The 15,463-nt window shown below is 46.6% G+C and overlaps 1 protein-coding gene across 1 annotated transcript; it reads right to left on the reverse strand.

Annotated features, from left to right (window-relative positions):
• Positions 1-782: 782 nt before the first annotated feature.
• Positions 783-8,204, reverse strand: CLDN16 (claudin 16; the record flags this gene model as incomplete). The annotated part of the gene is made up of 4 exons (XM_027811884.2): positions 783-6,024; positions 6,366-6,557; positions 7,630-7,794; positions 8,048-8,204. Coding segments are annotated over 4 exons (654 nt in total), but the record flags the coding sequence as incomplete, so codon positions are not given.
• Between the last annotated feature and the right edge of the window lie 7,259 nt (positions 8,205-15,463).

Consider the following 15,463-nt stretch of genomic DNA (forward strand, 5'->3'; position numbering starts at 1 on the left):
GCTGCTGCTCCTGCAGGAGCATTCCTGGGAACAGGTTTGTGTTTCCATGCTTAATAGTGTGTGCTCAAACGCGTTCAGCTTCATGTTTGGGGTGCTGGAGTTATTTACAAAAGGAAGAAAACTGTTACATCAAAATTGCATCATGGCTTACGGTAAAGCAAGCTAGTGGCTGTCACAAAATCAGGCTCCAGCTGGAGTCACCAGTGTGGGAGAAGCCGTGTGCTGTGGTATTTCTGCAATGTGACAGGAGCCATGGGCACTTCCAAAAACTGCTGAAGACCAGGAGCCATCTCCAAAAAAAGAGGTTGGGCAGGATTGCTTAGGAGAGGGGCATAAACTGACCTCGCTGCTGGCTTACGTTGGGAAGGAGGGTACCCTGAGAGGGGTCTCTGTAGGCACTGCCTTGGTCCTTGGCTTCCTAATCACTGAAATGGAAAAAAGGATAGATTCCTTCCTTCTACAAATGTATTTGGGATGGCCCCACCGACCTACTGTTGTCTGAGCAAGCTGCTTCTCCCAGCAGGCCCACTTAGTCCCAGGTGTTCCAGCAGAATGGACAAGGTTTCTCCAGATCTGTGTTCCTGTTCTTACAGAAGCGGAGAATTTGGCTGGTATCTAATGCTTTTGTAAGCACTCAGCCCTTAATGAGGGCAGTTAATTCAGTTTGGCTGACGTTTTCAGAGTTATAAGGAAAGATGAGCTATTTCTTTATAACCCATCATCTTAGGAATAGGGTCCACTTTGGAAAAGCACTTATTCTGCTGTGACTGTCTGGCTATCACTCATCCTCTGACTTATACTTCCTGCTGACTTTGAGAAGAAATTGCAAACTGCTCTAGAAAAACCCAGAAAACATCAGAAGACAGATGCATTTGTGCGGGAACTTGTTGTCAGTAAGCCTTGACGAGGGGAAACAGGAGCAGTGCAGAGGAGCTAATTGCTTGGTGTTTATCTGGAAGCAAAAGATGAAGGGAATGCAGTGAGGTGCATGGCTGAACTTCCACCTCCGCGCATCAAAAGCTGAATAATAAACCCATAAACTGGCTCTCAGGTGAAATAGGGCAAAACCAAAGAGAGCTGAGTCATAACATGGGATCGGTCAGGACTGCTGGGAGGGTTGCACAGGAAAGATGGGGGAATTATCATTAATCTGTTTTTTGTTGTCATCTGAAGACTCTGGATTATGGGCTAGAGGCTTTTGTGCAGGGAGGAAGAGGATAGGGCTGGGGTGAGGTGCGCGCTCTCTCCGGTCACTCGGTGGCACAGTTCTGGCTCTGGCCTTTCTCAAAGGGTTGCAAAATCTTACAGCAGGGACACAAAGGATAGCGGGTGAAAATCGTTTTCCACTCTCTGTAACAGTACTTGGCCAGACTACTTTGGTCAGTAATCGCTTGCTCACAATATTTAACGGATGCAGAAGAGCAAACTGTGAGAGTCCAGCCCCAAGCTGAGAGAGAAAACCTCACTTTCTTGGTAGAATTTTACTTTTGTCTCTTGGAAAGTTTATAAAATGACTGTAAGTAGATGTGTCTAAGCAAGGGATAAAGTCTACAGCGGCTGAATAGCCGTTGCTGTAGGTTTGCACTGGGGTCTGATGTCTACCTACCCGCAAAGGTCTGGGCAGCCTCCGCAATCAACAGCCCACTTTCCCAAGGGCTCGGCCCCTTGATACTGCTGCCTTCCATGTGTCCTTGCAGGAGAGCAGTGATTTCCTTCACAGGAGTCAAAGCAGGTCACCTGGCAAAGCACTTTTCAAGGTAAAACTTGGGCTAACAAGTTTTTTTAAACAAAAACTTGGTTAGAGAAACACAACGCTCAAAAGCAACTGCATTTATTATATCTCACTAACATTACAATAGGCAAGGAGAACAGAAATCTGAAGTAACATTCTTATCTACTGAACATAATTGTTCAGATCTACTGAATTCACACCAAAATTACATTACATTGTCTGTGAAAAGGTGGGAAATCCATAGTTTGGGAAATACTCATGCAGCAGCAGCAGGAGATAGTCTAGTTCACAAGGTCACAGTGAGTCCTAATTACAGCCGGAGTTATTAAAAGCCCTTATGAACAAAGCTGATTGAGGTAGTGAGAGGACAAACCATTGCATACAGAAAAGGACAGCCACTGCAGATGTCATTGTTTTATTATCTCTCTCACTCACATCAAAATGGGAAATCGATACCTATCTGTCAGGCATGAAATCAACTTAGCAAAGAGCTTACCTACAAGACTTTGCTATTTTCCATAACCTGCAGCCAGCCGGATCCCTGGCAGACTGCACCGAGCTGTGCACTGTCGGTGGAGAGGGCAACAGGGAGCCCCAGGTTCCAGCAGACACCACAGGGCAGGTGCAGCAGGCAGGGTATGGGGGAGTCCCAGCTCGCAGCTGAGTCCCTGACTGCCTGTATCCTGGGAAACCAAGCAACAAGACTGAGATGCCCAAACATAAAAATACTCCTTGGAAGTCAGTGAAAATCTGAAGAAATCTTGCATTGATGGCCATCAGGAAGGCAAAGCCGGTCTATTGTAATTCCTAGTGAGCTGCCTGAATGGGATGTAAGTAGGTATTAAGGAAATACCTTCATATCTGAGCTCACCTGCTACGTCTTTAGCCTTAGGGACTGCTTGTTATTTTGAAAGAAAAAATAAATCCTGTATACTTTCTCGGAGGTTTCTTGCTAATGTGTAAACAACCAAACTAAAATAGATCTGCATCATGGCATGGTAATGAGCTAATGAGGACTGAATACTTCAGTCATAAAATCAGAGTCAGAATTAAATCAAACAATGGATTAACAATTAAATATTAACAACCGATCAAAACATCAGATAGACTGTCAGCAGGATTTGAATAATGAAGCAATGCAGCACTGGACTGGTTGTTACAAAACATTAACCTGGCAAACCTAAGGGTTGTTGTGACCTTTTCCTAGTCCTGTTGTGCAGGAGATAGATCCTCAAAAGCTATTGTAGAGTGTGGATAGAACAGGAGTATGATTAAAGAATTAACCCTTGTTCTACATAGATACTGAAGAAGAGGAAGGCTCACAAATGTTTATGCAACATTCTTTGTTTGTAAATGTATTTGAGAATGGTGGACCCTGAGTGACGGTAGTATTTGGGGTATGTGTGTGCCGTATTTGTATACCCCCAGGCGGAGCACAGGGCTGGAGGGACTGATGACACCAGCATTTTATGTTCACCCCTGATCGGGGCTTAGACGTTCAGTCCCAAAGTGTCACTGAGCCACTGCTTGGTGTGACCCATGTGTTGCAAGTCACAAAACAACTCCCGTCACCTCAAAACAACCTGAAGACCTTTAGGACAAAGGCCCAGAAGTTTCCTCAACTACACCATGCTGGAGAAAAAGAACAGGAGAAATCAATGGTCTAAGATCTGGAGTTACACCAGCATTAGCAGATGATGCCAGGCTATTTCTCCTCTGCTAAACAAGAAATAAATTTTTGCAGCAAGAGTTAATCTTCATTCCTCAGAAAAAGCTGTAGGAAACAGCAACAAGAGGCTGGCAGGTGTCCCTGAGTGTTAGTGGGGAGGACTAACATGCAGGCTCCACAGTCTGGGAAGGATATAGATTCAGGATTTTGATCCAAGTGATGATGTCTTTGTTCAGTACCTCCTCCCGAGGAGCATCTCTGCACTGGGTGAGTCAGGCTGGGGCAGTCAGACTGGGGCAGCCCACGGCACTGCAGCATCTCTCTTCGCTTGGGGAGGTTGAGGAGCATTCACCTCACTGGGGAGGAGCGGGGACATGGACATTGGAGCAGGCACTGAGCACAGCTCTGCCTCTGCAGTGGGTTTACCCTCCCTCTCCTTCCCAAAGTGTCCCTGAAGGAGCAGGGGCACAGCTGCCCAAAAAGTCCCCAGAACTTCCCTGCTCTGACACAGTGTACCAGCATCAGCTCTTCTGCCCCAAAAGCCCCACAGAAAATATGTATTTCTGACATGACTGTGACAAAGTTTTAAAAACAAACAGCTCTGGATGCCGCTTCCTGCAATAACAGGCAGAAATTCCTATCACCTCCAGGCCTCTGCATGCTTGGTATAATCCGTGAATTCATCACATCACTCATAACCCTCATACTCCTTGTCTCTCAGGTCTTTGTGAAAAAGCCTCCGTCACTTCTCCTACTGTGTTTACATCTGTTCAATATAGCTCATCTGTCGGCAATAAGTTGCTTTCAGTTGGCTAACGTAAACACCTGCCAACCCAAGCAGCATGAACTCTGCAGGCACAAAGCCTCCCTCACCTGGGCAGCAGCGCTGCCACGAAGGCTCATGCTCAGATGTTTGCGTTATGGTCTGAGCTTTGCAGAGGTGCTTAAGCCTGTAGCAAAGCCATATGGACCTGCTGTTGTCCCGACTGTACCAGGGCCTGATTGTTATTTGATTAGGAGCCCTGTCAGGACTGGATGATGTTTTAACATTGCTGGTCAGTTCTGTGCTGCAGCACAAGATGCTGCTTTGAGGACAATCTGTGAGAGGTCTTGGCCCCTCATCTTCCATCATAGGGGTTATCAGAGGTGCTGTCTGGGACACAACCTGCTCCATCCATAGCCATCCCATGTGCCTCTGGCTCTCATAATATAAAGTTTCACTTCATATTGCCTGGGGAGAGAAATGAGTTTTCTCCATCCAGTCTCCCCACCAAGCAGTCAGTGGAGGACGCCTAACTTGGTGGGGCCTCAGTACCTATGGTTGGGCACAGCCTCCTGAGAGACTGCACTGCCGTTTCTCCACTGCCCCTGAGCAGGTATATCTGTGCGCTGAGAGCCATTTCTCAACCCCTGGTGGTCATGACCATACGATGTGGTGCCCGTGGTAGAAAGGACTGCATTTGGACAGTTCCTACCAACCCTAAGAAAACTGCCTCAGCTTCCCTTTCCATTAAAGGCATGCAAGAACTTTTGCATCCATCCTTAGGGAACATACTGTTTTTTTTCACCCACCTTCATGAGGATATGGCTGATGCTCTAGCCTCATCCAGCCTATGGCAGCCTGGATTGCAGCAGGGGACAGCAATCCTGAACTGGTTTTAAGTATCTTTTGATAGAAAGGGACAATAGATTTTACTACTGTTTATCCTAGTTTCTAGCTGGTATAGACATATTGTCATGCACAAGGTCAGATCTTCAATCTTCACTCACTTTTTCTTTGTGCAGGCAAAAATTTTGCTAAGCAGAAAGAAGCTGGTAATTTGCAGATCTCAGTGAGTCCAGAGCATCTGTAAGTATGGGGATGGACAGTATTTTGCAGGGAAGAATGCACCTGAGTTTGCAGTGTTTCCTCAGTGCAGATGTTCATGGGCCAAAGAGAGGGCCAGGCATTTAACACAGTTCTTTATCTTCTGCTGAACTCTCCAGCTGCCCTTAAGAGGAACAGACCTCCATGCTGGGTGCACAGAGTCTAGATGTTGGTCAGATGATCAGTCCCGTTCCTTGCCTGTATTTTCTGCTTTGTACATTCTGTTGACACATTGTCAGACACGAAATAAATTCATCTTACAGTTTGGGGATCTTCATGCAGAACGCTGGGGTCTGATCCAGGAGCGGCTGATTTATCCCACTTGTACCAATAGTGTTGAGCCAAATGCTGAAAGAGTTTGTGTTGGTTATTTCAGTCTGTGCTTATGAAAGTGGCCTCAGCACTCAAGACAACAGAATTCCCTAAAGCAAGATCTTCCAAGAGATTACTTTCTTGAAGGAAGGTTTTTTTGAAGTTTTCAAAATGCAAACACTGTAGCATACAGTAAATCCTTGAAATTTAGCTTTGCATCTGTATCACAACCACAGGAGCTTGGATCTCTGTGCAATCCACTACAAATAACAGCAGAGTTCTTTCTGGAGTGCTTATCTCCTCCTCACACTCTTGTGTCCACTGCATACATTTTGGCTGTAGCTGTTTGTGAGGATGGCAAATGCACATTTGTTACAATTGTCCCAGCTGAGGAATAGCATTTCCTCAAGGAGTAAGCAGTGTGGAGTCTTCCAGAGCTGGTCTCTGTGAGGCACAGGGAGAGAAATAGGATCTGCTAACAAATGCTCGGTGACTTTCAGCTGCAAAGCCTTGAAAAGCAGAGAAAGCAGCACTCCAAGATATGACATAATAACACATTTTATGTCATACTTACACCTCAGCTCTCACCTGAAGACCTTGATGTGCTTTCTAGAACTGCTGAAATAAGACTATTCCCATTTTACAGCTGAAGGTATTGCTTTTGGGGATGAACAACCATCCTGAAGGGTGTCCATGAAGGACTTTCCCCACCCTGTGTGCCTGTAGCACACCCCAAGTGATGGCTCTATCTCTGAACTGTGTTTCACCCTGCCACGGTTCCTCACCTCTGAAGACATACATGCAGCAGGTGAGCAGGGCCCCAGATAAGAAACAGCCGAGTGACCCCGCCATGCCGAGCCAGCATGACCAGCCAAACTTGTACTGGATGCCCAGAAACACATTGTGGAAGACCAGAGAGGAGCGCTCCACGTAGACATCAACAGCATACCACACCGAGCCGGTAATGCCTGGGAGACCTGCAGGACAGGAGGGAGGTGCCACACACAGCTCCCAGAGGGACCACCAGGAGATCACAAACATAAAATCTGGAGCTATAGCCTACTGTCTGCTGGGTCAGACTTTAGCATGGGAAGACCTTCCCCAAACGGAAGCTTTTGGCCCCTGTTCAGTCTCAGCCTGGTCACAGTGAATCATGTGGATTCACCCTGGCTCCTACTGATACAAGCTGGGATGCTACCAGGCAGAGGCTGGACCTCACAGCTCGGCACTCACAGGTTCCATCAGTGCCCATAAAGTAAAAGGCAGAAAGCTCCTCCCTTCTCAGCTTGTTTAGCAACTTACTGGAAAGTTGCTTGAAGAATTTAATTTTCTAATCTGTTTTGCCTTTCAGAACTTTGCTTTTCAGACAAACTTTGGGAGGTGGATGGAGAATGTTTAAAAGAACCTCTCAAAATGTTTTACATGTGGCTGGGGTGAGTAATGTGTTAAATCTGCTTATGCTGAAGCAGAGGCTGATGTTTAAAATTGGAGTAAAGTCAAATGAAATTACTTGGTACCTAGTTGGCTGTATATTTTTGCATTTAAAATTCTCCCACTGGCTGTAACAGCAAAGCATCTCAGTCATTTGGGTATTTATCACCCAGGAGGGACAAATGTGTTATTACCCTTTTATTAGAGATCATCTGCAGAGATTTCAGGCAAAGTGACTTGCCCAAGGTCACACAATCTGTGACAGAGGCAAGAACCGAATCAGGATGCCAGGACTTTCTAGTCCTTCAGCAATTGTCTCTTTGCCTTAGCAACGACACTGACTTCACAGTAAACCAGCAGTAAATGGGAGTCATTCAACTCAGCCAAGTCGCCTGGTCAATACACGAAATGAGAGCAGATAAACTCAGCTATGTGCTGCTAGGGGCAGGCAGGGAACAGAGGAAGCTATATTGCACAAATAAAGCAAATAAAGATCTTTCCCCCATGTTTACCCTCTGGAAAATCATCAACTCCTCTCCCTAAAAGAAGAGAAGGCTTTGAAGCTTCTCCCGTTTTCTAAAGGGAGTTCTGCAGGACGGGGGCACAGCAGGGGAATACCTGCAATGAGCAACATAACTCCAGACACCAGGCAGATGCGCAGCTTGATGAGCGGCTCATCGGGAAGGAATTTCACACAGTCCAGTCCCAGAACAAGGAAGAGAAATCCAAATCCTGACAGGATATCTGCTGTGATCATCATGGCTCGGGTCAGCACCAGCTTCACTGCAGGACAAAAGCAGATCCTTCTAGTGCACAAGGAATGGAAATGTGGGTTGGTGATGGGGCTGGATCCCAGGGGAACATATTTTTCTGGGATGAACTTTCTCCAGCTTCCCCTGGGAGTAATACCTCACTGAGAAATGAAACATGGCTCTAATATGTATGTCCAAATTATCTGTCACTGAGTAGAACAGATCTTCTTGTCTACACTCAGGTGTCCCCACCACTTATAGAAACATCTTTAACTCTTACATACCAGGGTGTTCAGCAAAGATGGAGTCGTACTCATCACAAGTTTGGATCCCATCAAAAACGTTTGTGACACATTCCCACCATAGGCCACGGCACTTTGTACTCACCTGTGGGTTGAGAAGAGAAAGAAGACCGTAAGTTAATATATTCACCAGCACAGCGGATGGTCAGCTAGGCCCTTCGACCCAAATCCTGGTCCCATTATGTCAATTGTAAACTAGAGGTTTTTAGCTTGAAGAAAAGAAAAAGTGGCAGGATAGAGGAAAAAAGTTTTCTGTGTCCCTACTAATGGGTTTAAATTAGAGCAAAAGAAGTTCAGACTATCCATTAGGGAAAAAACCTTCCTATTGGCAAGGACAAAAATTCTGAAGGAAATTTCTGGGAGGACCTATGGGCAGCAGCTGATGGGAGAGATCTAAGAGCAGGTTTGATCACTCCTTGCCAAATGCTTGTCTAGGCTGACGGGGCAGGGCTATGGACCAGATGACCTGAGACTTTGCTGTCCATGCTCCCCTTATACCATCCCCCCTGCCAAGAAGGGGCAGCCTGGTGGGGCTGGCGTGGGGCTGGCGGGGCAGGCGTCTCACCAGGAGCTGGGTGCCCACCATGGGAGGTGGCTGTGGCACGGTAGAGGAGGGATTTACTGCAGAGCAGAGGTGTGGATGTGAGCCCCTCTCCAGAGGTGTGTGAAGAGCTGCCCCCGAATGACTCAGCCATAAACACTGGCTGGAAAACAAGAGGCATCCAGCGCTGATCCTGGCCCTGGGGCTCCTGGTGTGCTGCTGACTATGAGACCACGCGTGCCCAAGCCACACTCATCACTGAGACATCCAGACTCGGGCAGACGTTGCAGTAGCATCATGGCTAATCGTCTCCTCTGTCCTGAAGCCGTAGATACCATTCCCAGCCCAGCCTTCCATAAATCACTTTAATATGGGAGGTATTTTCATTACCAATGCAAATATGGCAACAAGCACCTCTAAAACATTCCTGGAATTGCTCATACAAGGAGCAGAGTTAATGTCAGTGCAGCTTTGGACTCCAGCCTGCCCCACTGCTGCCAGTGACACCTGCTGCACTTAATGGAAGGAGACACTCTCCCAGGGAATGGGTTTCACACGGGGGAAGGGGACTGGGCTTGCTTGGATGATGCAATAAATTCATTTTACTTGCACTTTGTGTAAATCACAAAGCAGATAATAACATATCTCAGCCACCTAATAAAGCCTCATCCAGGATGTACTCAAGTCATAGCCAACCACAGTATTTTCTCCACAATACAATGTCCGAGCCAAACTGCACACCTTCTTTGTGATACTGCACTGTGGATAAAAGGTGAGTAAAAATGACTCACTACTTCAGACTGACAAAGAAGATACTCTTTATGTTTGAATGAAAATGAGCCACGCTTTGTTTCGTGAAGATGAAAACTACTTACAATTTCTGAGAATTTCTGGGTATGTTTAATGAAAAATATCACCAAAAAATGAGAAGCAATGCTGGAAAAAATCTGGTTTCATTGATTCTATGCTTTTCAAGAGAACAGAGTCATGTAAAACAATTTGCTGTGTTTATATTAGATGTAAGTTTTTACCATGGTTCTCGGAATCCAACTGCAGCTCCTCTTCTGTTTTAACTCACCACCGTTCAGGCTGTGCTTGAAATTAGCATGTTTATATTAAATTACATTTTGTTCCACTTGTATTTATGTCATTTCATGTTCCTCCCAAACCACTGTAGGCTTACTCATACTACTCTGTATTCAGCGAATACTCTCAGTTACTTCCTCACTTTTTCACATTAGTACTGGGTTTTTAATCTCACAAGCAGCACCTTTGTCCAAATTATTTATAGACTAACAGGATTCCAGGCTTTGTCAGCCCCCAAGCAAAACAGAGGTCCTATGGCGTAACTGTTGTGATCATGGTCCAGCTTGTGCAAAACAACCCTTCCCAGACTAGAAAAAAACCTGATTAATGTTTCATGTTTCTTGGGGTGTTTCAGCTGTCACCTACTGCTAGTGCTGAATGCAGGCAGAAGCAGGGATCAGCCCATCTCTATGCAGCATGTGCACAGCCAGGGAAAAATGTCACATTGCCTGGTGCAGGAGGGATGGGAACACACATCAGAAGGGGACCTGCGGCTGGCCTGAGCCACTGCGCTGCTGAGCTGTCACCTGCCTCATAACCTCCTTGGCCATCCCTTGCTCCCCTCTGCTTTGTGCACCGTTTGTCCTTCTGGTTGTTAATCTGCTTCTAAACCACCCTTGGGCATCTGCCCTTGTGCAGGCAGCACAGACCCTCAGGCACACAGGAACCCGCTGCTGTAAATGGGAGAGAGGTCAGGGCTGGCTGATGTGTCATGTGGGGGCACGGGTTTCTCCATCCCATGGCCAGACCCATGCACCATGTTGGTAGCACTAATTCCCCATCACCTCTTTCCGCCCCCCAGCAAATCTGCTCCACCTTGCCCAGCCAAGGACTCCCTGAGAAGCTGAACATCACAGCCAAGCTCCTCATCTCCCACTTCGATTATGAAACACACCGCCACGACCTGCTTTCCCTAACACAAGTATGCATGTAAAACATAAAGTGCATAATGACTGTAATATATATAATTATATCCTAGGCATAATGTATTATTAATATTAAAATAATTCTAATACAAAAAAATGACAGAACAAGCATGCACTTCCCCTTCTGGGGAGAGCGGAGAAGGCAAACATGTGAGCAATGTTAGTCACAGTTTTACCGCACTGTAAAAAGGTGCCAACATACAATGATTACAAGCACAGCATAAAACAGGCAGTGTTTAACAGTAGTGGTAATATTTTTAATCTGCCCGCAACAGGGAGGGACTGTGTACGCAACACAGTGCTTGTTGGGAAGCAAATTATGCATTTTTTCCAGCACAAACTACTGCAAAAATTGACCCAAGCTTGTCTTGATGCTCATACGGAGTGCACCAGCTGAAACTACTTTCTGCGTTGCCATAGCCTGGTTGTTTCTGAAGGGGAGGCAAGGGGCTGTGAGAGCTGGGCACCGACCGGGGCCCCTGCAGCCCCTCTGGAGGTAGCTGCTCCCCGTGCTCCCTGGCCTCTCCCTCCTGGGCTGCTCCTCTTCAGCGAGACCACAGTGAGGGCTTCAACCTCCCCAGCTGCTGGGGGACGGGGTCAAAGCCAAGTGACTTTCTATGCTGGAGGATGGAATTCCTTTTTTCTTGAAGTCAAAGTTTCCCAAATTACCCTTTTTCCAGCTGAAAGTGGGAGTCATTGTGAACTCCACTCCTTTCTGGCCATGGACAGTTTACCTGCATTCCCCTGTTTAGAGGGGCAGTGAGTCATTAGGGACATTAAGGACATCAGTGGTCAGGTATTAAGGCTGGGGGCATTTTGCTCTATTATTTAGTATTCACACTCAGAGCAGGAATGTGAGAGTACTGGCTACTAATAACCAAACTGGGTGTTAATGGAGCACTTCCCAACAGCCCAGTGCAGATGCCTTTGTGCCAAGAAGACAAGGTTACACAGCCTCAGGGTAATGGACTGGTTCTTTCCTGGACTCACTTAGCTCAGGAATTGGGTTTCCCTCTTCCGCTTTTCCTCCAATCTTGAATCCACTTGGCTTTTCTGAGTATACAGATATCTTCAGCTGACTACAGAGAATTCACGTCTTCCTGAAATGAATCTATAATATCTCCCAAACCAAGATGACAAAGAGTGATATCCCAGCCAGCATCAGTAGGTGCACGCTGTTTTCCCTGCAGAGGCTCACTGAGTAGACACACTGACCATCAGCAACCTCCCCACATTGGATCTATGACCACCTCAGCATCCTCAACCACCTTCCAGGGTGGGACTGGCAGTCAGATTGTTTGGATTTCTCGCGGCATAGAGAAAAAAATTATTTTTCTTGTAATCAGTTTTATCTTTCTTTCCTCAGAAAATTCATCACTTGATGTGATGCAGCTAAACGCTGCATTGCAATCACTGAGTGCAGAGGAGCTATTCCGGTTTCCTGTGCTGGGTAGCTGATATATTCAGCCAAACTCTGTCTTGGAAGGTGTTTCACCTTCACTGCAAGAAGTATCCAGTTTGCCAGACAGCAGATTCCCACGCTGGGGACCTGCAGCCCTTAAATGTACAGAAACTGCTGGCTGCTGTGGAAAGAAAAATACAAACTTGCGGTACTGAGCACTGCAGAAACAGCCATGGTTTGGGGTTTGGAGTGTCTGGGGCACAACTTGCACGTAAGCAACATTCTGCTCCCTTGTTTGCAATTTACTTTTGCCAATACCTTTCTTTAACACAACAGTGCTATTGTCTGCACAAGTTCAAGCAGATATTTTTGAGTGGTGGATCTAATGCCAGTCCCCATGCTCCCCATAAATTTCTGCTAGCCTGATAACTCAGTGAAAAGACTTGAAGAGCACAGGTGTACATGCTGGACCTTCCCACCAAGAAGTCTGACCTACAGAACTAGAAACATCTCAAAATATCCATGCAGGCTGGAGACACAGAATAACTGTACTCAAGTTCATATACATTTAAACCCAGAGCCTGTAAACCTTTCCTGAGCTTACCAAGTGAGAGCAGAGTCTGGATAATAAAGTCTGGCAGAGAGAATTACACAAAATACTACTTTTCCCCTGCTCTTGCCAGAGACATCAATTTCATTTTCATCCACTTTCATCCAGCACAACAGAGAAAAAGTACGTGAGAGTGGAACAATGATGCCACGAACCAAACTCTCTCTAAGACACATTCATTTTGGTGATGAGGCTCTCCTTACCCAGATCTTACCTCCAAGGAATCATCAGCGTTCACCATCCAGCAGTCTGTCCAGGTAGATGCTATCAAAAACCCAGTAGAGAAAAAAGCAAAAAAACAGCCCACATACTGGAGGAAAAACCTCATGCCAGCAGTGCTCAGCACATCCGAGGGGGTGAGAAAAACAGTGCCCAGCCCTTGCTCTTAAAGCTGGAGTAGAGGCAGAGCCTCAGTGTCCCAGGTCACTGCCACCCTCTCCCAGTGGCCATGAACAGTGGGAACTTCTCACTTCTACAGATGCCATCCATCAATGACGGCCACAGGAGCAACGCTCACCTGCAGTGGGGACAGGAGGAGGGTGAGTGCCAGTGGGAGCTGCTGCAGCCAATCCACCCCCACAGTTACAGCTCTGGTCATGCCTGGCTGAAGAGAAATGGGGCTGTGCAGAAGGGACATGCAGGTAACCAGAGTCCTGGATTTGCAAGGAAAACCGGTACCATTGCAGGTTTTAGCAAAGTAAGGATTAAAAAAAAAGAATCAAAACTTGTTCTTCAGGGCAGAAGTTTTGAGCACTGCTAAGGGATACACAGAAGAGCTCTCATGCACACATGTTTTTGTCCCTGTACATTGGTTCGTGCCTTAGCAGTGAGACTATAAAGTGTCTCGGTGTAGATGCCAGGCCCTTGGGTTACCCTGCTGGTCTCTGGTGCAGTGATGTTCTAGTTCAATGCAGGAATGCCACTAGAAAGGGAAGGGAAAAGGCAGCAGCCAACGGCCTTCAGAGCCAACACCAATGACCATCCCAGCTCTGATATGGAGCTCTGTATTCTGCATTTAAGCCAAACCTAGATACTTCTCATGCCCAGGACTTCAATTTGTTCACGGTCTGAGTCCAGCTCGCATGTGGGAATCTCGGAAGTTTTCAAGCCAGTGCTGGTTTGGGAATTTCGTTTGGTTGGATTTTTCCTCCTCACTTACTGCCATTGCAACCTTAGTGCTTTCCTGCAGGACTCCCTGGGCAAGCAGGGCTCACACAGGCTGCCAGGGACAGAAGGATGGGGCCCTCTCTCACACAGCGCTGAGAAACCCCGCAGGGTTCCAGGGTACCTTCCAAGAAAAGCAAAGCGGAGTGGGATCAGAAATTCCTCCCATCCCAAAGGCACAAATGCACATAAACCATCACATCCCCAATGATCTTTATTTTCGAAAAGAGAAACTCCAAAGGACTGGGGACCTGCCTTTAGCGGGCAAGACTTCCCCGCAGGGCTGAGGAGCAGATCTCGCTCCGCTTTCAGCTCTGCTCGCCCGGACTGGCGGTGTCTGTCATCTCAGCTGTCACCTCCAGATGGAGCCAGTCGGTACCTCTACGGAATGGCTCAACGCTCGCTTTCTCCTCTCCGAGATGTCCAAATACAATAGCCATAAGCTGTTTATTATTCTTACAATATATAACCCGTATAATTCCTTTCATAACCACATGAGGCAGTTTTACTGCCAGACTTATCTTTTTGCCTTGATGGCAGGACCGCTCTGTTCCTCAGAGGCCACCCCGCCGGGGAGGTCCTCAGCACACGGTTTGGGAGTCACTGAGTAGAGAACAAAAGTTCCAAGTCAAAAAGCCAGGGTAGCTTGTCTGCTCTGTGTTTTCCAGTTCCATTCTTAGAAGCTGACAAGTGAGGAACTTTTCTTCCTTCTCTGCCAGAGGCATGTCGTGATACAGTTACGCGTGTTTGGTGCTTTCTGCTGAGTTTTCTAGTATCCAAATTTCTGTGTAAGGCAAAAAAATCCAAACCATGATCTTCACTTCATGACTTTCTGTGACAAGGGTAGAGTTGTGTTTCTAACTGTTTTGACCCATAGGGACATGGCAGTGGCCACACAGGTCCCATAAAGGATAATGACTTTAATTAGCCACATATATATATATATATATATATCGCGTTGATATAAGATGGGTACTGACAATATGCATTATCTTCCTATACTTCTGCTGTACTGTGTTAACTAACCTATGGCGGTATCACTTTTCAGAACAAGGTATGCTAGCTGGTTGTTACTGGTAGTAACTTAGAAAGAGTGGTATGGTGAGCTCAAAAAAGGCCTGGAAAATCTGAAAGCGCCTTCCCACAAACAGAATTAAGTTGTTAGAGCAGAAAGAGCAGAGTTTGGCAGTAACAGAGCCTGGATTAGCCAGGAAATGTATTATAGCCATACAGATCTTCCTGCCTTCTCATTCTGTCCTGCACCCAAATACAAGCCTCTTTCAGAGAGGATAAGGCTAGCTGGGGAGAATAGGGCTGGTTTTCCTCATTTGGAGCATGGTAAAAGTATGCCCAGTACAAGTATGACAGAAGTGGAAAGCAAAAAACTCCCAGGGGAACAGCAGGACCATGGTGATAGCCAGAGTGGTGTTCCTAAGCTTTTGTAATGGGCACATCATACTCTGTTCTTCCACCTTAGCCCATCAAATGTCCATACATATCAGCACAAGGAGTAAACTCCACTAAGGGATGAAGGCAGCAGGTTGAGGTGCCAGCGCTGCCTGTGCTTCACTCCATCTCTCCATAGCTGTCATGGCACTCCTGGCAAAGTCTTGTTTATTTTCTGCATGCCCAGCAGTTAGTGTTGCTGTCACAGCTCCATCCATCTCTC

This window comes from Falco cherrug, chromosome 11 (genome assembly GCF_023634085.1).
Source record: "Falco cherrug isolate bFalChe1 chromosome 11, bFalChe1.pri, whole genome shotgun sequence".
NCBI classification, from domain to species: Eukaryota; Metazoa; Chordata; class Aves; order Falconiformes; family Falconidae; genus Falco; species Falco cherrug.